We start from the raw sequence: 24,026 nt of genomic DNA, 5'->3' as shown, positions 1-24,026 counted from the left end.
AGAGAGAGAGAGAGAGAGAGAGAGAGAGAGAGAGAGAGAGAGAGAGATTAAACCAAATCTCTGTGCTGTCTAGGCAAAAGTGCCCTTCTACTAGGCTGTAACCAAGCCCCCACGGTCTGTAGATGAATGCTCTGTTTGGTTCCTTTAGAGGCAACTCTTGATAGTTTTGTTGAAAAATCAAAAAGGATTACTTAAAGATTCTTTTCTCTTCTAAACTTTTGTTACTCTCTCAATAAAAATAATGGATGGGAAAATTTGGGAACTTTTTCTGTATGTATGTACATACGTATGTACGTATATTCATTTATTGAAATAAGGTTTTACTATGCTTCCCAGACTGGCTGGTAAAGCCAACATTCAGGTGATCCTCTTCCTTTAGTATCCTGGGTAGATTTTTGGTATGTTGGAGCTGTGCTATTGTATCTGGGATTCATTTTTGTTCTGTCAAGAATTGACAGCCAGGCAGTGGTGGCGCACGCCTTTAATCCCAGCACTTGGGAGGCAGAGGCAGGCAGATTTCTGAGTTCAAGGCCAGCCTGGTCTACAGAGTGAGTTCCAGGACAGCCAGGGCTACACAGAGAAACCCTGCCTCGAAAAACCAAAAAAATAAAAAAATAAAAAGAATTGACCTAACTTATTTCGAATGTCCATGTCTTTGCCGTCTTTTGTCAGCAGTAGGTGGCTCCACTGAATTACCTCTGCCTGTCAACAGAAGTTCCGGGTGTGTTTGTCAGAAAATAACATTTTTACATACTTAGGATTAGAAGGAATCTCGAAGTCAGGAAAGGAGGCAATCCCCGTGTGATTGTGTCCCTCTATTATGTCAACTTCGAATCCTTCAGGGTCCTGTGGGGAAACAAAACAAACAACACCATGAAAATCCACCCCTGCCTTAGTTAAGTTTTTGTTGTTATCAAAGAATATCTGGTGCCAGGAAGGTTTTAAAGAATAGAGATTTATTTTTGGCCCACAATTCTGGAAGCTAGAGTTGAAAGAAGCCCACACTGGACAGGAGAGCAATGCTGCTTCAACTCTGGATGGAGAGACAGAAGGGCAAGCAAGCATTTATGAAGCGTTGGTTCTTACAGCAGGCCCTCCAAGGGAGAGCTTTCCCATGAGAACAGCCCTTCTCAGTCCCTACATCTGTCAGGAAAGTGCCCTGACACGAAGTAAATACTTACTATGAAAGTTAAGACTGTTTCTCTGGTGACTGGCACTAAGTCATTCTCCACTGAGTAGACGCCAACCTTTACTGCAGGAATAAGTGATATCGTCAAAAACCTTGTTAGACAAGGACTGATCTGAGTTTTGAAACAAACACCTTCAGGGTGAAAATGATCTAAACTACACTGGATGGCATTCTTGATGATGAATAAAATTACACACACACACACACGCACATATATATATATATATATATATATATATATATATCATCTTTAATGAGATAAATCTCATTAAAAACTACACAATCCATAGATAAAAACAAATGTACAAGAAAATGGTTGGTAAACATATACATTACTAAAGATTCTTTCATTCTAAAGCAAATCCTTATGAGTTACTTCTACTGAATAAGATAGTTTACTTTATGAAAATACTTATCTAAAACTTGCTGAGAGGGGGCTGGTGAGATGGCTCAGTGGTTAAGAGTACTGACTGCTCTTCCAGAGGTCATGAGTTCAAATCCCAGCAACCACATGGTGGCTCACAACCATCTGCAATGATATCTGATGCCCTCTTGTGGGGTGTCTGAAGACAGCTACAGGGTACTTATATAAATAAATAAATAGTTTAAAAAATAAAATAAAATAAAACTTGCTGAGAACAAGTATATAGTAGAAAATTACTTATACCTGTAATTAGGCCACCATTTATCAGGAATTTTATAATATCAAAAGAGTAAGATCCACTGAGGGTTATATGAAAGCATCCAGTACTACCTTCCCTTGGGGCTGAAGAGTTTACTGAGAAATGGGGAGTTTGGTTCAGATAGCATACACCCTCCCAATTACGAAAACCAGCAAGGCTCCAAATTAGCTCTTCCTACAAAATTACTGTCATCATGTGACTGCAGTATATTTGTGCACTAGGTCCTATGATTGTTTTCTCTTCTTTAAAAGAATAGTAGCAACATCTCAGAACTGCTAGCTTCCTTGTCCATGCTAGGCAAGCATTCTGTCACAGAAACACATCACTAAACCTTTGTTTGCTTGCTAAGTAGCCCAGGTTAGCCTGTGATTCACAACCCGTTTACATCTGCCTACCATGTTCTGGGATTAGAGCCACACCTCAATACCCTACCAGACCTTCTACTTTAAAAATTTTGTATGTGTATCAAAGCTTATTTATTTTTTAATTTGCTTATTTATTTTTATACTTTAGAAATAGATTCACAGAAAAAAACATTAGTGGAGCATTGGCATATTTTTATCTCGGACACTGCAGTTTTTAATCTCTACAAGTTTGAATTTGAACCCTTAACATATCTTCTTTGGTTTTGTTTATTGTGTTCAATATTTCCTTAACATTTTGATTTTTTTGAGAATTACAAGCATGAGTACTGTAAGTGCATCATTTCTACCCCTTTCTATTATTGTATTTATGTACACACATTACTATGTCTCTCCTATGCACATGTGTTTTGGGCTGGCTACTCGGGATTGGATTAGCTATCGGGGGCACATCCTAGGACAAAGCTGATTCTCCCGATCTCATCAGCCATATAGTTCTTCATCTAGGGTTGAGGCCTTCTAAAATTTCCCTCATCTATGTGGGTATATCAACTCAACTGCTCAGAGATTACGTGATCATGGGATGCCCAGTCCCAAATGTTACATCTAAAACACAACCCCCTACCTATGATTCAGGGCACATTGTGGACCAGAAGGCAGAAGCCTCTGAAATCTCAGTAATGTGATTGCCTAAACTACAAAACTACATGGTGGAACTTCTAACTCAGCTCTTTAGGGACACAGTGACACAATTTAATTCTTCACGGGTTTTCAAACCATTTCACAGCCAAGTCTTGATACACACACACACACACACACACACACACACATACACACATACACACAAATAGAAATAGTACCATAAAATCAGTGTCACTTCCACTGTTTGCCAGTACTGGGTAAGCTCTACAAAGAAGTCCCATTAAAACTGATTTTACCAAGGTAACAAGGTAAAATTTATGATCAGTAAGTCCCCCACATCTTGCTCTCTCCTTCCTTCCATGTTGTCTACCTCAAATTTGCCCTCCTGACTGGGGATAAACCCACCTTCCCTGTCCAGATATCAAGAAAGAACTGTTAAGCGGCATGTGGCAAAAGCTAAGATCACAGGTCCTGAAGTTCCAAACTGTGGTCTCTTCTCATTGCTGACTTCTCTGTTCAGGGTTAGCTTGACCTTTAAATTTTAGCTAATTAGTAAAACAGGAACATTGACTCAACGTGGGTACTCACAGATACAAAGAAACAGTTTCCCCTGACTCAGCACAAAACAAGTAACAAATGTTTACATTATCACTATTATTTCAGTGACTATTATTTGCATAGTTTCTAACCTAGCTTTTAGTTAACTTAGAATATTAATCTTAACATATCAGAGGCAAGATCAATAAAATCAGTATGTCAAAGATGTGACTTATTAAAATGCCTTGTGTGCCAGACAGTGAAATCAGAGTAGTGAAGCCAGTCAGATATGGATGTCTTCTAACATTGTGTAGGAGAGAGAAAATACAATTTCGTGAATTTCCAGGCCCATGGGGTGCTACAGAGGACACTCGCTTTTTGAGAGAACAAGAGAGGGCTGAAAAAGTGCCTCAGTGATGGAGCACTTGCCTGGGATGTAGGAGGCCCTGGGTTTTTATCCCCTGCACTGACAAGGTAAAAGGAGACAGAAAGTGTTTGAAGATGTGAGGGATGGGGTGGGGGTGGCAGGACAAGCTATAATTACAGAGTCCTAGGGGGATCTGTCTATAAGATGACACCAGCAGGAGGTAACTGAGGCAAAAGAAGGGTTAAGAATGTTCTAGGCAGAGGTGACAGCACATTGCACCACTTTCATATGGATGAGAAAATGGCAGGAAAAGCAATGGAGCTGAGGTCAGTTTGGCTTGAGTCCACAGTTGTGGAAAGGAGCGGGCATAGTAGATAAAGACTTAAGTCTTTATGCAAAGATGCTTAAGCTGATACTCCTTCACATATCTTCACATTACATACATCAGTAGGATAAAGGACTTTAGAATAGTCTTATGGGCAGAGGCTACTGTCTCATATACCAAATCGTCTTGCTGGGGTCACAGTAGTGGTTCTGGCTAAGGTGGTGGCAACATCCTCACCCTGTCTAGGTCTTTGCTTGCCCAGCCAGTATAACCGGTCCTCTTGCTTAATGGTGTGGTGGCTTCATAGAGTCCCGGTCTACCTCACTACTGACACCATTGCCAAAATTAGGAGATATCTGCTATGAGCAAGGTTAAGAAACAGGACAAAGCAAAACAGAGTGGTCCTGCCTGCTATTGTTGGTCCTTGCCCCAGGGTACCTTCAATGTAACATCCCAGCTTCCTCCCATCGCATGCGGGGCTTGTGTAAAGCCATCTGTAGCTGTGGATTAGAAGCTAGTGATGACAAGTGGCAGAGGGAAAAACAGAATATTTTATAAACAGTGTTGACATTTGTTTATGTCTTATTTTGAGTTCTTTGGGTGGAAACATAGGTTTTCCTCAGTCATGGAGTTCATGGCTTCTGCCAGTCTCCTCTAACGGTAACACTGAAGCTATGAAACCATGCTTGGCAGACCTTTTCTTAGGTGGATAAACATAGAAAATCAGCATCTAGACATTTCTGCCGTGTACTTTAATCCCTGCAAAACACCGAATCTTTTTCTTTTGGTTTTCTTTTTCTAACTTGACTGGCTGCCAAATCCAAGAATTTTTTTTTTTAAAGATTTACTTATTTTATTTATATGAGTACACTGTAGCTGTCTTCAGACACACCAGAAGAGAACATCAGATCCCATTACAGATGGTTGTGAGCCACCATGTGGTTGCTGGGAGTTGAACTCAGGACCTCTGGAAAAGCAGTCAGTGCTCTTAACTGCTGAGTCATCTCTCTCTCCAGCCTCCAAGAATGTTTTATAAACAAGATTTTAAGATAAATCATTTCCCAGTGCCAAAAGTGTATTTGTAATTATGTCTTCTGTATTTTCGATGAATAATTTCTTTAACAAGGTGGATAAAATGATCATTGATTGTGTGATTTATCAGCTCCTCTATAAATTAAAAATGAAAATGTTATTTGAAAGTATAAATGTCATTAGGATTTGAGCTTCTTTTAAGTAGAAATCATCTCCATTTAATTCCAGGTATTAAAAGTTGCACATATTTGCATCAACTTCCCCCCCCCCCCAGAAAGAAGCATCATGTACCCTACCAGGCTGTTGTGGAGTGTACACAGGCTTGTCGGTGTGAACGAAGAGAGAGCTGTTGTCATAGATGATTGGCATCATTTCTAATTTGGAAAAATGCTTTGACACGACTTCCAAATACACATTTGAAAACGAGTTTTGTCCTTCAAACAACTGTTTGGCCTGAATCTGTAAGATAACAAAATCCATCAATGGGAATGTGTGACTGTAAAGTTGTAAAGTATGTTGACCTAAATATTAATAATAATAATGATGATATTGTTATTATTATAATTATTATCTCATTAAGACCAAGAGTGAGCTTGAGTATTGCACCATTTTTTTAAAAGAGATTCACTCAGCTAGAGAGATGGCTGAGCAGTTAGAAGCACCTGTTGATCTTCCAGAAGACAAAAGGTTCAGTTCCCAGCATGCACTTGATAACAGAAACCACCTCTGACTCCAGTTTCAAGTGATCGTATCTATGCCCTCTTCTGGCCTCGTTGGGTACTGCACACAATTGTACCCAAAACTACATGCAGGCAAAATATCGGTACACTTGAAATTAAAATAGTAATGAGCCAGGCATACTGGTGCACACCTTTGCTCTAAACACTCGGAAGGCAGAAGCAGGTGGATCTCTGTGAGTTTGAGGCCAGCCAGGTCTACAGGGTGAGTTCCAGGACAACCGGGGCTACATATTGGCTTCTGGATGAATTGTTTTCTCCATTCCGCCTGTAATATCCTGGCCAATAGCTTGGACACATAACATTACTCCACTTCTGCAATCACAGTACAGATACATGCACTCCAGTCTTCATGCATGATGACATCACCACCTTTATATTCAGTGATATGGGGACTGAATGTATTAACATAGATAATCAAAGGTATTTCTATGATAATTTAGGGTTTGGAAACATGGGGTAAAGTTAATTACTGAAATCAACTGCTATGAGATTATTATAAAAATTTGAAAACAGTAAAAATCTACAGATTTTTCTGTAGTGGGATGTATTATAAAAAACAAACTACAGCTTCTCTCTCAGTTGTTGGCTTGGTGTTTCTGTGGGACTCCTAACATTCCGAGTGGGGTGTATCTCTGACTCTTTCATCTGCTCTGGGGACCCTTTTCCTCCTACTGGGTTGCCTCTCCCAGCCGTGATATCTGAGGGTTTATACTTAGTCTTATTTTGTTATACCACGTTCCTAGGAAGCCTGCTGTTTTCTGAAGGGAAACAAAGGAGGGGTGGACCTGGAGGAGAGAGAGGTGGGAAGGAACAGGAGGAATGGAGGGAGGGAAAATGGCAGACATGTCTTCTGGCTGTGCTGTCTAATATGGGAGCCAGTTGTCACATATGGCTACTCTAGCACTCACAACATGGCTAGTGTCATGGAGGAACTGAAGTATTACATCAGGGGAATTTAATTGATTTTAATTTAAAGGCAAATATGGCTGGTGGCTACCATGCTTCATAATTCAAATGTGGCTGGAGAAAGCAATAGTCGGGGGAAACAAACTTTACATTTTTATAGACGTAGTAATTGAAAAAATTTTTTACATTCATTCTCCAGAGTATTAATGGAACAATTCCTATGTCTGCTTAGAATTTATTTCAAGCAATGTTTCTCAATTATGAGTTGTAGTATATATTATATACACACACACATACACATACACATACACACACACATATAAACATATACATCATTTTCTTTTCTTTTTTTTTTTTTTTTGAGACAAGGTTTCTCTGTGTAGCCCTGGCTGTCCTGGAACTCACTCTGTAGACCAGGCTGGCCTCAAACTCAGAAATCCGCCTGCCTCTGCCTCCCGAGTGCTGGGATTAAAGGCGTGTGCCACCACCGCCAGGCCATATACATCATTTTCAAAGATTAAAAGATATGAACAATTCACAGCATTGACATTTTGTTACTTACAATGAAATGAAAAATCATTTTCAACATGAAATATATGTATTTCATATATATACTTAAATTAAGTAGAAATCCACTCCTATGATTTTTAGATATTTACAACTAAAATAAGGACTAGCAGTATATCTCAGTGGTTAGGCGTGCTTAGTGTTCGTGTGTAGAACCTGGGGTTTTCTTTCCCAGCCTCCACATCAGGTAGCTCGCAGTCACCTGTAACTACAGTTTCCAGGGAACCTGGCTGGCCTTTCTAGCATCTGAGGACTAGCGTGTAGTGTACATTGTACACATAAACTCATGCAGGCACACAAGCAAACATGCAAATAAAGAAAAAAATTTTAACTTAAAGATTTTAAAGATCAATATAAAACCATAAAAACTTAAAAAAATATTAGAAAATTTGTACACTTCTTACTTTAAGGCCTTTATAACATTGTTGGTTTTACTATCTGTATGAATGTCTCACTGTAGAGAAACATCAGTTTCTATAGAGCAACAGAGCCTCTTTTAAAGCTGACATTCTCTCATTTTTATGGTTTTCTGTTATCACAATGTTTAATAAGTGAGATGCAAATACTTTTCCAAACAAATGTATTAAAATGACTCTTCATGACTCTGGGATTTAAACCCAGAGCCTTGTGCATGCCAGGCAAGCACTCGACCACTGAACTATATCCCTGCCTGGAAATGTTTTAATAGAAGAAAAGGTCATTAGCTTAAGCTTGTTCTTTCTCTCGCTGATTGTCAATGAGAGCCGTTCCCTGCAGTATCATTTCACTGGTGGCTGCAGCTGTAGCTCAGTGCCAGAGGTCTGGCCTAACATGAGACCCTGGTCCCATGCACAGTGCCCCATTATCACTGGAAAGAGGAAGGAAGTCATGTATTGTTTAAAGAAAAAAGAAAACAATAATTTTACTAGTTTGGGATACTATGCATCTAACCATAGACTACTGAAGCTTGAACAAATGTTATAAATATGCATGTTTATGTTTCTCTGCTGTTTCCACATTGATATAATTTTATTTTCTAATAAAAATTGTTAACATTTGGATGCGTTGCTTAAAAAGCAAACAAAATTCTGTTTAGAATATTGTTTAACTCAGGGTCGGCAGAGATGGCTTAGTGGCTAAGAGCACTTGCTGTCCTTGCAGAGGACTTGGGGTTCTGCTCTAAGTTCCTGCATGGGGCAACTCACAATCTCCAGTTCCAGGAGATCTGACACTTTCTGGCCTTCTTGGGCACCTGAACACACATGGTATAGATAGATAGATAGATAGATAGATAGATAGATAGATAGATAGATAGATAGATGATGGATGGATAGATAGATAGGTAGGTAGGTAGATAGACAGATCTTTTAACAAATGAATTTGGGGGCAGGGGCTGAAGAAATAGCTCAGGGGTTAAGAGTGCTGGCTGTTCCTTGAAAGGTCCCAGGTTCAATTCCCAGCATCTACATGGCAGCTCACAACAGTCTATAACTCCAGTTCCAGGAGATCTGACAACTTTACACAAACATGCATGCAGGCAAAATGCCAATGCACATAAAATAAAAATAAATAAATCATTTAACAAATATATAAAAAAAGGAATTGTGATGACCTCATTGTTATCAGTTAGTGATAGTCATGTAATAATTACACAATGGTAGACGGATACAAATGATCAGGTCTCTATGCTATCAATATTCAAAACTATACATATTATCCAAAAATATTTTATATTTATAATTTCAAAAGAAAGACAAATACTTACTGTTAAGACTGCAGAGTTTTGGAATTTATTTTCTGGTGATAAATTAACAGTGCCCGAAGTGTAATGAACATTTTCATCAGGATAACTTTTTACAGAGATGGTTGTGTCAAATGCCTCAGTGTAGCCGTGGGCTTCAACTGTAATATTTTCAGGAGCTCCAACTCGGAAGACGATTGGGGTTGAAATGATGTATCTGCTGAAACAGAAAAAGGCTCAGTAGCTTTGGCAACTGTGGTGGTTTTAATAAGCTTGACCCACAGGGAGTGGCACTATTAGGAGGTGTGGCCTTGTTGGAGTGGGTGTGGCCTTGTGTATTGCTGTTGGAGTGGGCAAGTGAGCTTCTTCCTAGCTGCCTGAGGATACCAGTATTCTCCTGTCTGCCTTTGGAACAAGATGTAGACCTCTGAGCTCCTTCTCCAGCACCATGTCTGCCTGGATGCTACCATGTTTCCTGACATGATGATAATGGACTGAACCTCTGAACATGTAAGCCAGCCCCAATTAAATGCTGTCCTTTTAAGAGTTGCCTTGGTTATGGTGTCTGTTCACAGCAATGAAACCCTAGGACAGGGACACATTCTTGTACCCCTGATTCATGGTCATCTCACTATAGATGTATTTTCTAATAGTCATGATTAGAAAACTACACTCATTTTGTGATCTATGACAAATTCAGCAAGGTTTCCTAGAAGAAATAATTTGAAACTAAGTCTCAAAAACCAGAGCAGGGAATTTGGTTTACAGTTAAGTTAGTAACAGTGGATTACTGGCCTACTTTACCTGAAGAGGACTAAATAAGGTCATAAAGCATTAACATTTCATATGCTAATGTAAAATAAAAACACACAAAAACAAGGTTGACTAGAACACCTAAGTGGGGTCACTGTTCTCCAATGAAGAAAAATATCAAATAGGCACTGGTCACTAAACACCAGCTCTGTCTTCCAATGGCTGAGTGAGGTTACGTCCCTTGCCTGTTCTGTCACCTTTTTCTGTGGTGAACTAAATAAGTGCACGTCCATAAAACATTACCATGCTACTACTCAAGAAAGAATGACACTCACTAAAGTAGTCGAAAGAAAGAGATCTGAGACCTGTGTTTCATCAGTGGGTAAAGGTAAACCTACAATACAGATGCACCAGGGAACTGCCTACAAACTGAAGGACAGAGTCCTGAGCTGAGATACTCTGCAGTAGCTCAGCATGCGACCGAGGCTTTCTGTGACCCAAGCTCTGATAGGAATTGATAGAACTCTTTCATTCCCTACAGAAAATCAGGGATGTCCCAGGCATGGCTATTATTCCTACGCTACATGTGAACAAAAGTAATTTGATCAAGGCCAAACGGTTGATAAGTAACTAAGTGAGGCAAGATTTTAGCAGTTTCTATGTTTATAATTAGGGTCAGGGTTACAAGTCTACATCCCCTCCTCAGTTTTGTTTTGCTTGGAATTTTTACAAAAAAAAAAAACAAACCCACAAAACAAAACCAGAAAACAAAAAACAAAAAAAAAATCTAATTGAAGGCAAGCTTTGAAACACAGTTTTGTTGTTTTCCTGAGAGAGTTTCTCTGCCTAGTAGACCAGGCTGGCCTTGAATGCAAGAGATCCTCCAGCCTCTGCCTCCAGGGTCCTGGGATCAAAGGCGTGTGCCACACACCCAGCCATGCCAGGTTTTGAAATACAAATTTTAAATTGTATGGTTTTCTTAATTACCTCATTAAGTAGGAACTTATAAAAACAACAACAATAAAAAAATCACAAGAGCATCTAATCTGAACAGTAAAAAATGGAGAAAGACTACACAGAAGAGAAGTATGTTTTAACCCCAGAGGACTCAGACACTGAGTCATATAATGCCCCAACAGATAGGGGTGCACTCATCACCTAATCTGAGAATTATTGCAGGCAACTGCCAATATTATAATATTTTTAAGTTATATTTCAACTTATAACTTAAGTGATAAAAGCTCGAGGAAAGCTCTTCTGCCGGTCATCCCCTCACTGCGGGCCACGTAGGAAGTGCTCAACGGACAGTTATCGAACCAAACAATTTATCCATGAAGTGATTGATTCCCGAGTTGTTCATGATCTGCTTTGTCACTGTTTCTGAAAAAGTTAGGAGCTGCCTTCCAGTAAAGGCCAACTCGACGCTGTAGAAAGAATTCAGAATGTTTCTCTGCGTGAACCATGGGAGTCTGGGTTCTGAGTCTGAGTTCCCTCGATACTGCTCGTTTGTTTGTTTGTGTGCTTGTTTTTGAAGAGAGAAAGAGGATATGAACTTGGGGGTGAATCTAGGAAGAATTAGGAAAGGTAAAAGATTACGATCAAAACTTTTTTTTGAAAATTTTTGAAATGTAAAATAAGCTAAGTAAAAAAAGAGCTGATCCTCAAGTAACTGTGGCTTAGCTGTAACAACAACAACAAAAAACACAAATAAACCAAGAACCAAACATAAATGAACAAAACAACAAAGTGTGTGTGTGTGCTCACACTCGTGTGTGCGCACGGGCATGTAGTCTTTGGCTAAGTTTTTGTTGACTAGGACTTTGAGTAATCTGTTCCCCTTTACAGGCAGCTGCCAACAGCTGCCTGGGTTAGCTACCCAGGGACTCTTAACTCAGCAGGACTTTCTCATTCAGATGAGCTTGTACACCGGGTGTCTCAGAGGAGCTAAAACGTCAGACTCGCTCAGTCTGATGATAGAACGTACTTATCAGTCATCCCAGCTGGCATACACCATACAACTAAGATGCTTTGCTTCACTTACGTTTGTTCCTGTCCCCAGCTTGGCTCAAGGAAGATCAAAACCAGAAGCGTTCCCCAAAAGCCCATGGCTTGAGACGGTATCAAAACCATATAGGTCACCTCTTTGAAGTTACTTTGAAGTGAACATGAAATTTGGGGATCAACTAGGTCGTGTTAATTATTAACACAAAGAAAAGGGATCACTACATAAGACAACTGAACTCAGAACAGAAACAACCTTTCAAGCCCAGGAACACAGGCAGAAGGAATCGTGTAGGAATTTGCACCAGAAAGTGTACTTTCATTAATGCAAAATAAAGACTCAACCGTGAGAGACTGGCCCTGTGAAGACAGGCTGGTGCTCAAAGGCAGGAACCTCTTTGCCTTTCGCTTTCTCTCTGGGTCATTTGCTCTGATGCTCTCCCATTGTTCAGCACATCCTCACTGTGACAAATACCTGAAACAATTTAATGGAAGAGAGAATTATTTTACTCATGGTGTCTGGGGTCTCAGCCCTGTCTTCCTTGCTTCTGGCCCAGGCATGGTGAGCCACACAGAACAGTGGAGAGCATGCATTGGAGCCCCCTCCTCCTGACAGGAGAGCCGATGACAGGAAGAAGCAGACACAAGATACCTTTCAAAGGCATAGTATGCCTGGTCATTTTCTTCTATAAATAAGCCCATCTCTTAAATCCTTACCACCTTGACCGGGCGGTGGTGGTGCATGCCTTTAATCCTGGCACTTGGGAGGCAGAGGCAGGCAGATTTCTGAGTTCGAGGCCAGCCTGGTCTACAGAGTGAGTTCCAGGACAGCCAGGGCTACACAGAGAAACCCTGTCTCGAAAAACAAACCAAACCAACCAACCAACCAAACAAACAAACAAAAACCAAAAAAAAAAAAATCCTTACCACCTTCCAATAAGGCCATCAAACTAAGACCCCATAGTGGAGTCACCCACTGATAGGTCAGAGTACTTGTGATCCAGTTGTTCCGATGAAGCCCCATCTATAGCTGGTCTTTGCTACTTTGTAGATTCTTCTTTTCCCACCCTTTATTTCCCCCCAACCCTGGTTTCACCCACTAACACTATACAGGAGAGATACGAAGAGAGGGGAGAGAACAATTAGAAAAATCACTGAATCTAACTTCTTTCCTTTTGTTTCCTCTATGACCATGGCTACTAACAAACTGCAAACAAAGTCCCTAAGTGACCAACTTCACCTACATTATCTCTAGGGGCTCTCCCGTTTATGTACCCTCTGAAAAGTTCCCAGAATTCCAAATGTCACACCATCACAGAAACTATCTGCAGCTGGCAAAACCATGTTTCTGCTAGAACACGAGGCAAATCATAATCAGCTGCTGTGGACAGTCTGAAGCAGCCCCATATCTCACATCTGAGATTAAAACGAAAACACAATCTTATATTTTTTCTGTGTTTTTAAAGAAACCAAAATTCCAAAATTGTTGCTAGTCCCATCAGCTGGCAAAGAAGCCTTTAACATGTGTTTGGGGATGCTGTAGCTTCAAACCTTATGTTTCAGTTTGGGTTTTACTGTTGTGAATAGACACCATGACCAAGGCAACTCTTATAAAGGCAAACATTTAACTGGGGCTGCCTTACAGGCTCTGAGGTTCAGCCCATGATCATCATGGCAGGAAACATGGCAGCATCCAGGCAGATGTGGAGTTGGAGGAACCAAAACTTCTACACCTTGATCCAAAGGCAGACAAGAGAAGACTGATTTCCAGGCAACTAAGGAGGAGTGTCTCAAAGCCTAGCCCCAGAGTGACAAGACTACACCTCTTCCAACAAGGTCACACCTCCTAATAGTGCCACTTCCCATAGGCCAAGCAGATTCAAACCACCACACCTTAATAATATCCGATGAGTTCTACTTGCTTCTGATATTGATAGAAACCTATGTACATTTATTTTCATGCTGACAGGATTTGAGGATGGATCTGGACTGGACAAGGTTAACAGGGCCATCCCTCTTAGAGAGCACCTGAGTGATGGCATCCTTGGTACTGGAAACAGTCTATGAACAACCGACATCTTCTATGGAGGGACAAGGAATGCGTCCTCAATCTGCCAGCCAGAGAAGGGGCAGTGCCCTACCATGTCACATTGAGACTGCTGGCATTACTAACTAACCCAGAAGTTTAGAATTCAGCAGAAAGTGCACACTCCCACACCCACACACTGAGAATCAGCATTCATTCAGACACAATGTGCTTCGTTTAAAAAATGTATACCTTCCAGTGGATTGTCACAGCTTTCATGTAAGAACTGAAGACTAAGATTCCTGTCACAACTGATTCGAGTCATTTATATGTGAATAAAATCACAGGCAAATGTATTGAGAAATAAATGTATATGTAAATAAGATTTTACCTTTAAGATTTCTAATTAAATTTATTTTCATAATGTTTTGCATTCAGGAGAAAGTGTTTTAGTTATATATTTCTTTATTATAATTCTTTCTGTCTCCCTATATATTTACTATTTGCAAGAAAACAAATGTCTCCAAACATATTTGTATAAACTGCCATTGCTTGTCAATGCTGTGTCAGCACTATTTAATTTGCATTCCTAACATATTCCTTAAGTATTTATACATGAAAATAATGTGTTTCAATCATTTTTATACCACATTCTTCCCTTCCAGGCCCTTCCAGACAGGTCCCCTACTCTCTACTGCATGTCCTTATTTTATATATATATATATATTACATATACATTAATAAACACATATAATACTGGGTCTAATTTGCATATGCATGGATGTGGGATTATCCACTGAAGCCTGGTCAACTTATCAGGGGCCACAGGAGTTAAAAAGCTGAAGATTCTTCCCTAGCGGCCACCAACTGTTAAGGCCCCATCTACAGCTTACCAACATGCTCATACTTGTTAGAGGGACAGAGGTGGACAAAGCAGAATCTGATGTGCAAATGTCTCTGAAGGCGTCTCTTATGTGTGTCCCAGAAGTGATGTAAATTGACCAATTTGTCTTAATCACCCAGCACATTATCTCAGAAGGACGTCTGTAAAATGGTTCAGCTGGATTGTGAAAGATGAATCTAATTTAAACAGAGAGCTTTTGCCATCATTTAGGCAAAAGTCAAACCATGTAAGTAAAAAACACAGCATTAGGCTTCTTTCAAAGGTGTCTGTGATGCTGTCAGCCACAGAAGCATAGTTTACGCTGCTTGCTTTGTGCGCGTGTTTGTGTATGGGCTCACATTATCACCTGGAGTGAAGCAAACACAGTAACAAACACTGGGAGCCTCAGGTCAAACTTCATGCTGTTGCCAGGACTTGCATAACTTCGCACACAAACCTTTAGCATTCCCAAATATTGCAACTTTCAAAGTTCTTTCTTTTCAACTTGTGACTGAAGAAAAGTAGCTCAGGTAAAGTTAATGTTTCTGGACAGCAGCACTCCTGCAGGGTAGGGGTAATGATTGACTGGTTGGGTTTTGCTATGGACAACTGTCCTGGGCACAGCCGACTGCTGGGCAAACCTGGCCTCCACCCTCTAGATGGCAGTAGAACCTTTGGAGCAATTAAGTCACCTATACTGTCAAAGGTTCCTGTTGGAGAAGGAGAGGGCAAAGAGGGCAAAGAGGGCAAAGAGGCCCCGGGTTGTGGCGCGGACCTTTAGTCCCAGCACTTGGGAGGCAGAGGTAGGTGGATTTCTGAGTTCGAGGCCAGCCTGGTCTTCAGAGTGAGTTCCAAGACAGCCAGGAACTCACAGAGAAACCCTGTCTTGAAAAACAAAACAAAACAAAAAAAGAGGCCCCTTGTTGAAAATCTCTAGGTTGGTGTGTGCATAGCTTAGAATTTATGGAAAATGAAGCCTGTGTCCCTATTAAATACACAGAATCCAGCAGGCTCTTCATGGGAGCTGTTTGAAGTTTCTATTGAAACTTGTCACCACATCCTTTGTCATCCACTGATGCCGGTACATCAGTGGCTCTCAACCTGAGGGTCCAGGCCTCTTTGAACATTGAAGGTCACAGGGGTCTCCTAAGACCATTGGAAAACAGATATTTACACTGCAACTCATAATAGATGTGAAATTATAGTTATGAAGTAGCAACAAAAATAATTTTATGTTTAGGGGGTTACTACAACATGAGGAACTGCATTAAAGGACTGCAGCATTGTGAAGGTTGAGAATCACTGCTGTACATGGAGAAGTCACCATTTCTCTACTGATGACAACCAAATTCACATCCCCATTACAGGCTTCACTTTCCAATGCTGGAGTAGATATTCTCTCTCTACATTCATCAAGGAGTCATAGCCAACTGAACGCATTTGACCAGGATATGTGAATACTAACAAACCTTCACTTGATTTCCTGGACTTTTCTCTTAAACACCACAACTGTAACTGCTTTAGACAAAGTCACCACTTGTATATCTAATTAGCATGTGAAATTTAGTGTGCTCAGAACTGGTATTTCAAAGACCTTCCCTGATGTATTGCTAAGATGTCTGGGAACGATCACCAACATTGAAGACAATGACATGACATGCAATATCAAATATTCATCCAAACCCTAATGTGTCTGTCTATCTATCTATCTATCTATCTATCTATCTATCTATCTCCATATATGCACATATATATAAGTATATACATATGCATGTACATATATACACGTGTGTGTGTGTGTGTGTGTGTGTGTGAACGTTTGTATGAAGCCACATGCATGCTGGAAGCCTCAGAGGTCAGAAGTGTCCCCTGGAACTACAGTTGCAGGAGATTATGGGCTGCCATGAGGTACTGAGAACTGAATCTGGGCCTTCTGCAAGATCACTAAGTATTCTTTAAAAAAAAAAGATATATTTATTTTATGTATGTAAGTAAACAGTTGCTCTTTTCAGACACACAAGAAGAGGGCATTGGATCCCATTACAGATTGTTGTGAACTACCATGTGGTGGCTGGGAATTGAACTCAGGACCTCTAGATGAAGAATCAGTGTGTTAAACGCTGAGCCATCTCTCCAGCCCCAGTAAGTATTCTTAACAGCTGACTCATATTTCCAGCCCTTCAAATTCTATTTTTAATGTGAAAATAACACATCCATTTCATTAGTGGATTCCTGGATGAGGGGCTCCTCTCCCCTTCTTATATCCCCAAAATTTCCATACCTTTTTATCCTGACTCAGAGTTAAGGTTGAAAAACTGAAGAAAGTGTGATATAAAATGACAAATTCTCCCCTCAAGTTATTTCTGTCAAACATTCTGTTGAAGAGATGATGACAGTAACTAATACAGAAACCAAATCTTTTAAGCTGCCATGGAAAACAGAGTGGTTTGAATGAAAACCGCCCTCGTAGGCTCATATGTTTGAATACTTGGTCCCCAGTTGGTGGAACTGTTTGGGAAGGCTTAGGAAGTGGCCTTGTGAGAGGTGTGTCACAAGGGGTGCACTTTGAAGTTTCTAAAGCCCACAGCATTTCCAGTTAGCTCTCGATTTCCGCCTCATGGCTGCATCTCAAGATGTGACCTCGCTGCTACAGTTCCATCACACGCCTGCCTGCCTCCTTCCTTGCCCCTGGCCTTGATGGTCATGGACTCATCCACGGAAACTGCCCTCAGCAAATTCTTACTTCTATAAGGTGCCTTGGTCATCGTGTCTTATCCCACAAGGGAAAGTAACTACAACAGAAGCCAAGAGAAGAGAACATTTCAAGAAGAGAAAAAAGTAGAGAATAATGCCCAAAATTGTTGAATTAACTTATGAGTATGTTAGTTGTTTTAGATTTGACCTTCCATGCTTAGATTTTTGCTCTACTCTAGGATGGTCCCTCTTTAAGTAGCAAGAGGTCCCCTAGCACAGAAGATAGATGTAGGAGGTCAGGGTGTGCTTTCCTTTTCTCCCTGTGGGGTCAGTGTTTAGCAGTGTCTACATTCTGCCAAAGACCACTGTTGAGATTGTGGTCCTTCTCACAGACACCGCTGTCGTGGAGTTTCAATATCAGCTCTTCCCCGTTACTCAAGAAATAATTAGGGCCCTTTATCTTGTTCCTTATCTGTGAGTGATTTATCCTTGATTTAATTCCTTAACCTTGAGCCCATTTCTGTGGGGGTTTTTTTCCTTTACTAAACTATCTGTACCAAATTTGAATCATTTAGAATAAATGTCGAGCAAAGCTAAAGCTATAGAGACCAAAAATAGATAGTAATTACATGGACCGAGGGCTGAGAACGGAGGCCAAACACAGACAAGCATGAGGAGACCAGCAAGAGTGACGGCTCTTCACTTTAAAATTATTCAATCAGTGTGTTTAAAACAAGTGAATTTTATAGACGTGAGTTATGCCTTGTAAATATGCTTTCAAAACGGTGAGGGGTACTTCTCACATGCTGGCACTAAGTTCTCAGGGTTAGCTGGCTAAATACAAAGCATCCCTTCTCTCTGCAGTCTCATCAGTGTCAGTCCTGAGAGCCCCTTTATAGTAAGCACAGAACGTTCAAACTATCAGCTGCCCAGTTTGTTCTAGCTGTAGGAAAGAGCGTCACAGAGTGGGGCTGTAGTACAGCTCATGGACTAAAGATGATTTGTATACTTCTGTGGAATTGAGTTTTTCAGGCATTCAAGGACTAACTGAGAATTACTTTAGACACGCTGGACTTGAGGTATTGATTTACATATCATTACACTGAGGGGTCAGGAAGGATATGTCACCAAGAAAAGCAAATAAGAATGCTTTGGTTTTCCTTTCCCATGACCCATCATGAAGTCTTTCTTTCACTGTAAGTCATGGATAATCTATAGAGTGGCATGTCGAGGCCAAGTGGATGTGATTTCATCAACAATATTTCGTGCACTTTTTTTTTTTAATTTGCTCACTGCCTGTAGTTGCTTTGAGGGCTGATATAATTGTGTGGGCCAGCCTGTTCAGCAACTTAAGATTCTTCAACATCAGCCTCTTGAATTGGGTTCCAGACATATGCCACCACACCCAAACTCATGCAAGGCTTTTACCATTTGCTGGAGATCTTTCTTGGAATCAAAAACACTATACCGAGAGCTGCAAAAATGATGGATTCCTAATTAGGTTCTTTTCTCTATATTAACTAGCTAGCATTCTTCTGAAAATAGAAGCGGTTGGGGCACTTTCTTTATATAGCAGTTCACATAGTTGACTTATAAGACCTTTAGAATTAGTCACAAAGTCACAGGTGCGTGGAGCTGGACATAAGCAAGTAGCACTTGCCTTTTGTCTGCTCTGGTCTTCAGTGTTTGGGGGCTATGCCCTTTCACTCACACGGGAGAATTATTTTAACCTTAGGAAAGTGAACAGTGAATCTGGCTTTAGGGGGTACAGTTCAGAGACAGAGGTGTTCCAGATGTGCAAGACTGGTTCTAGCTGGATCTGAGCATTTAAGCTTGGCCCTGGCCTTCTTTAGAGTAGAGGTAGACTGCAAATATCATAAACGTCAGCACTGCAAAACGCCTAGGGATAATGCAGGTGGATTGTGTGTGTTTGTTTGTTATGACATGCCAGACATCAAAGGTCTTCACATTCTGGAGCCAAATGCACTCCTAGGTTCACATGATCTCAAAAGGGAAGTCTGCAATTCTACTCCCCTGCCTCTACGCCCTATTCTGCATTTTTCACTATGATACCATCTCTTTGAGAGCCAATATGGTATCTAAATTCAATCACAAAGCATACCCACAGAATACTTACATGTTAGGGTTATTTTATATCTACATATTGACAAAATGAATACAGGACAAGAAACAGGAACAGCAGCAAAAACCCAGTTAATTGAGAGAAAACAGTAAAGGCAGTCTGTGAAGTTTGATATTTTATGAATGGCAGCAGGTGATCTGATATTTTCATTTAGAATCAGATCATTTTCTGATATCTACTTCTTAAGCATCTAAGACAGGATTTATATTTATCATGGAAAATATATTTTTTATAAACTCTACCTTACTCTGTGAGACTTGGGGGTAAAAAGCATAAATGAGCAAGTCAGACAAAAATCCCCGCCTGCATGGGGAATCACAAAGTTTCAAGCCTAGGTGAGGAGGTATTGGCAATGGATGTGAGAAGACTCAGTTTTCCTCAGGGATGAGACCCCCAAGAGGCTACCCATGCTCCAGTACACAGCCCTATGCCCATACTGCACATACTAATAGCACTAAATAAACTCAGTAGGTTTACAGAAAAAACAAGACATTAATTTGAGAAGGAAAGTGAACAGGGCAGGAAATGAGGGGGGTTGTGTTTGATCAAAACATACTCCTCAGCTGGGTGGTGGTGGCACATGCGTTTAATCCTAGCACTCAGGAGGCAGATACAGGTGGATCTCTGTGAGTTTGAGGTCAGCCTTGTCTACATAGCTAGTTCCAGGACACCCAAGGCTACACAGAGAAACCCTATCTCAAAAAAAACCCCAATAAGATGGATAGACAGACAGACAAGTAGATAAAAATACTCTACATGAATGTATAAAATTTCCAAACAACAAAACAAGCTTTATTTCAAAATACAGCCATAATTTAGTCAATTTTTAAAGTCACAGGAGGAAGTCACAGTAACAGCAATGGTGGAAGCTGGCCGTCTCTGCCTGACAGTCCCTCTGATTCTCTGTTAAAGGTGATGCACACAGTGATTAGTGTGGATTGCAAAAGAGAATCAAATAAGAACAGCCTCAATCGCTTTGCTAGGCCTTGGACAAAAGATCTCAAGAGAACTAAGTCACTGTGCCTTGGCTCATCTTTCAACCCTGGAGACAAGTCACAGCCAGAGGCCTTCATCTCTCCCCAGCTAATATCTATATTGTAATTTAAATGTAATCCAGAAAAAAAAAAACGACAACTTCATACCTTGGAATAAAATAGCATGGAATGTGAGCTGCTCTCATCTTTTGCATATTTACTCTGGTTGAGGTGGGGTCTTTCAGTGTGCTAAGATCAACTGTTAATACTCATGCTAACAAGCCAATGTTCTCTTCTGAAATCTCTGAGGCTGGAGGTACAACCAAGGTTTTCGCCCAAGTTAGTTACCGAATCTGTATGGAGGAAAACAAGGCAACATGAAAGCAGAGAAAATGAGTGTCCCGGGAGGGACTCCTGGATTTTGTGTGTATTTTTTGAGGACTACTGACCGGACTGATGAATTAACTCTGGCACAGTGTAATTTGACAACGGAACTCATCTGAATAGCATTACAGATTAGGGAAAAACAGTCATGAGTTTGTGCAATTGATCCAAGTTTCTGGTTGAAAGACAAGTACCAGACAAAGAACAGAACTGAATCTCACCAATGAACACATACTGAACTAATGTATAACATCTGAACTTCGACTAGAAACGGATACAACATCCTTTCAAGGTTAAATGGATCTTTGCATAGAGTTTACTTTTCAACAGCAAAGAATTGTGCGGCAAAATTGAGGGGGAGGGAGCATCATTCAAGTCAGATTCAATAGTGCCCCCTGTTGGAAATTATCAGAACTTCCCCTTAGGTCAAATTAGCTTAGCTCCTATTAGGCTTAATGCTGCTTAAAAGGTTCCTCTCCATCGTTAGCGTCTCCACTCCAGACTTTTGCATAATTTATACTGAACTACATTTGTGTATTACTTATGCTTTCTTCAAACTACTCTGAATTACTTAATATCCAGCACATTGCCAACTTTCCCAATCCTTCCTGGGGTTTGTACAAGCTGTTCTCTTTGACACCTGCTCCTTGGTTAAATTCTTCTTTCAGAGTTAAGATGAAAGTCTTGCTTAATGACAAAACAATTAGAACATACTGAGAACTTACTACATTGTTGTTCTAAGTTCTTTCAAATCATTAAGGGAAATGGGGATGATTATCTGTTACATGGGAGAAGAAACTGACGCAGAGGAAATTTGTAAAAGTGTTAGAAAAATGAGCCAGGAAATTTGTGGTAAAGAAAGGAAACGTTAATGCCTGACTGGAGAGGCTGGAGAGATGGCTCAGTGCTTAAGAGCATATGCAGTCTCTTCCAGAGGACCCGGGTTGGATTCCCTGCACCCATATGGCAATTCACAAAGGTCTGTAACTGCAGTTATAGGGGATCTGACTTCTTCTGACCTCCGCAAGAACATGGCGCAAACAGGAAATACAGTAGACGACAGTAATACTTTGGGGCATGATCCTCTCAAGTCTCTGTAAAGGCTTGCTTTAGTTCTTTTGTACTAACATAAGGAGCACCCTTGGACTGTGAATCCTAGGTTCAAGTGAATGGCAGCCAGAGCCCAAACAGTCCTGAGGTGCAGCCAAGTCCGGCTCGATTGGTTCCCAAGTAAGACAATTTGCCTCCGAAATAGTCGTGTAAAAGATAGTGTGCATCGAGACACAGAAGAGCTCAAGGTCTGCCTTCCATCATTCCAAGACTGAATGCTGTGAACATCTCCATACTGGTCCCTCCGGTTGTAGCCTTAGGGAGAGGAACGGCCAGCTTTCCCCACGGCCTCATTGGGAAACCCCTCCTCCCAGACTCTGTGCCTGGAAGGCTAACCACAGCCCACCAGCTTCAGCCCCGGAAGCCTTGCACCCGTAGTTGAGCGCGCGCAGCGGCGGCAAGGGTGGCGGGAAGCTCCTCCGCCCCGCCCACCAGTCCGTGTCGGAGGCGTGGTGAGAACAGGCTCCGCCCACACCAAAGCGGGACCTCTGGGCAACCGGCACAACACAACAAAATGGCTGCTGTGCTGCGAGTAGTCTGAGGGGAAGTATCCCAGCGTCTCCGCGTTGCCTCTCCCGCTTGGCTGTTCCTTCACGTGCTGAGAGAGTGAGTGTCCTTCGGCGTCTGGACCGAGCCGGGGAGGCGGGCGGCAAAGGCCGGAAGGCCCTGGCCCAGCGTGAGGTGGGCCGGCTCCGGACGCTTCGGGGCGGGGGAGTGTGCTTGGAAAGGGGATTGGACGGGAAGGAGGAGGGCCGGGGCCGGCGTGGGCCGGAGAGGGGAGGTCAGGGGAGGAGAGGCGTGCGCGGCCGAGGACTGGGAGCTGCTGTGTCGAGAAGTTGGGGCGCGGCGCTTTGAAGGATGAGGTTCCCCAAAGAGGAAGAGTGCCAGGGTGTGCCACTGTCTGCGGAATAACCGCGATGGAGTTGGGCTGGCAGTCCTGAGGGTTCTACTGTTAACTTAACCTCAGTTCTGTGACTCTGAGCATGTTCCTTCGTTTGTTTGTTTGTTTGTTTGTTTGTTTGTTGTTTTTGTTTTTTACTTAAAGGTATATAGATGATGGTGGGAGACATGCCGTGGGGCGTATATGTAGGTCAAAGCACAACTTTGTGGAGTCGGTTTTCTCCACTTTTAACATGGATTACAGATACAGAACTTAGGTTATCAAATTAGCACAGAAAATGCTTTACCCACTGAGCCATCTCACTGGTGCTCTGGGCATGTTCCGTAACCACTTCCTAGATGTATTAGTTAAGGTTTCTATTGCTGTGGTAAGACATTATGACAAAAAGCAACTTGGGGAGGAAAGGGTTTATTGGCTTACATGTCCCTGGTTACAGTGTGCTGGGGAAAAATTAAGGCAGGGACTCTACGTAAGAATTGTAGAAGAAACAGTGGAGATATGCTGCTTACTGGCTTGCTCCTCAAAGCTTGGTCAGCCTGCTTTCCGTATACCTCCCAGGATGTGCTTAGGGGTGGCACATTCCCCAGGGATCTGGGCCCTCTCTCATCAATCACTAATCAAGAAAATGCCCTACTGACTTGCCTACAGATCAGTCTTATGGGTACATTTTCTTAATTAAAATGTCCTCTTCACATATATGCCTGGGTTTGTGTTCAGTTGACAAAAAACAATCAGCACACTTGATCATGTTTCTTCATATGTAAGAAACAAATCACTTTGGAGTGCTCAGCATGTGTCAGATACAGTTCTAGGTATTACATTAAGTTTAAAGTTGTTTAGAATTCAGTGAAACTAATGCAACTAGTGGAAGTTGCATTCACACTTAAAAACTGACCCAGTAACCTCAGAGTGAATAATTTGTCTTATGTCACATAGTAAATGAAACGTGAAGATTTTTATTGAGGCCAGGTAGTTCTAGGATTTGAGGTCTTGATTGCTAACTATTGCTTGTAAATAAGATGGGTATTTCTGTTCTTATGTAGCATCTTAAGGATTTAAATTTGGCAAGCTCTGGAGCTGCAGAGAT

At 41.3% G+C, this 24,026-nt stretch overlaps 2 protein-coding genes and 1 long non-coding RNA gene across 13 annotated transcripts in view; 1 reads left to right on the top strand and 2 right to left on the bottom strand.

The window, feature by feature from the left end:
* LOC114636980 (complement C5-like) overlaps window positions 1–11,971 on the bottom strand; it is an 18,411-nt gene extending 6,440 nt beyond the window's left edge. For 2 of the 3 annotated variants that reach the window (XR_003713715.1, XM_028785102.1), the window contains exons 1-5: window positions 11,865–11,971; window positions 9,095–9,290; window positions 5,434–5,596; window positions 1,182–1,252; window positions 755–846 (exon numbers count right to left, since the gene is read on the bottom strand). Coding sequence is in view for 2 of the 3 variants with exons in the window: in XM_028785102.1 (XP_028640935.1) it covers window positions 755–846; window positions 1,182–1,252; window positions 5,434–5,596; window positions 9,095–9,290; window positions 11,865–11,953 (611 nt within the window). In the remaining variant the exon portion in view is untranslated. The remainder of the gene's footprint in view (window positions 1–754; window positions 847–1,181; window positions 1,253–5,433; window positions 5,597–9,094; window positions 9,291–11,864) is intronic. The other variant, XM_028785103.1, reaches the window with a different exon arrangement.
* An 8,369-nt stretch (window positions 11,972–20,340) lies between these two features.
* Window positions 20,341–22,315, bottom strand: LOC114636983. Its single transcript, XR_003713716.1, has 2 exons — window positions 21,948–22,315; window positions 20,341–20,897 (listed from the first exon to the last, which is right to left on the bottom strand). It is a non-coding gene; the product is annotated as an uncharacterized LOC114636983 (long non-coding RNA).
* A 217-nt stretch (window positions 22,316–22,532) lies between these two features.
* Window positions 22,533–24,026, top strand: part of Cntrl (centriolin) — a 72,903-nt gene continuing 71,409 nt past the window's right edge. For all 9 annotated transcript variants that reach the window (XR_003713711.1, XM_028785067.1, XM_028785066.1 and 6 more), the window contains exon 1: window positions 22,533–22,644. The gene's annotated coding sequence lies outside the window, so the exon portion shown is untranslated. The remainder of the gene's footprint in view (window positions 22,645–24,026) is intronic.

The sequence above is a fragment of the Grammomys surdaster genome, unplaced genomic scaffold (genome assembly GCF_004785775.1).
Source record: "Grammomys surdaster isolate TR1022 unplaced genomic scaffold, NIH_TR_1.0 125098, whole genome shotgun sequence".
NCBI classification, from domain to species: Eukaryota; Metazoa; Chordata; class Mammalia; order Rodentia; family Muridae; genus Grammomys; species Grammomys surdaster.
Note: the sequence above shows the minus strand (reverse complement) of the source record. Positions and strands in the feature narration are given on the sequence as shown.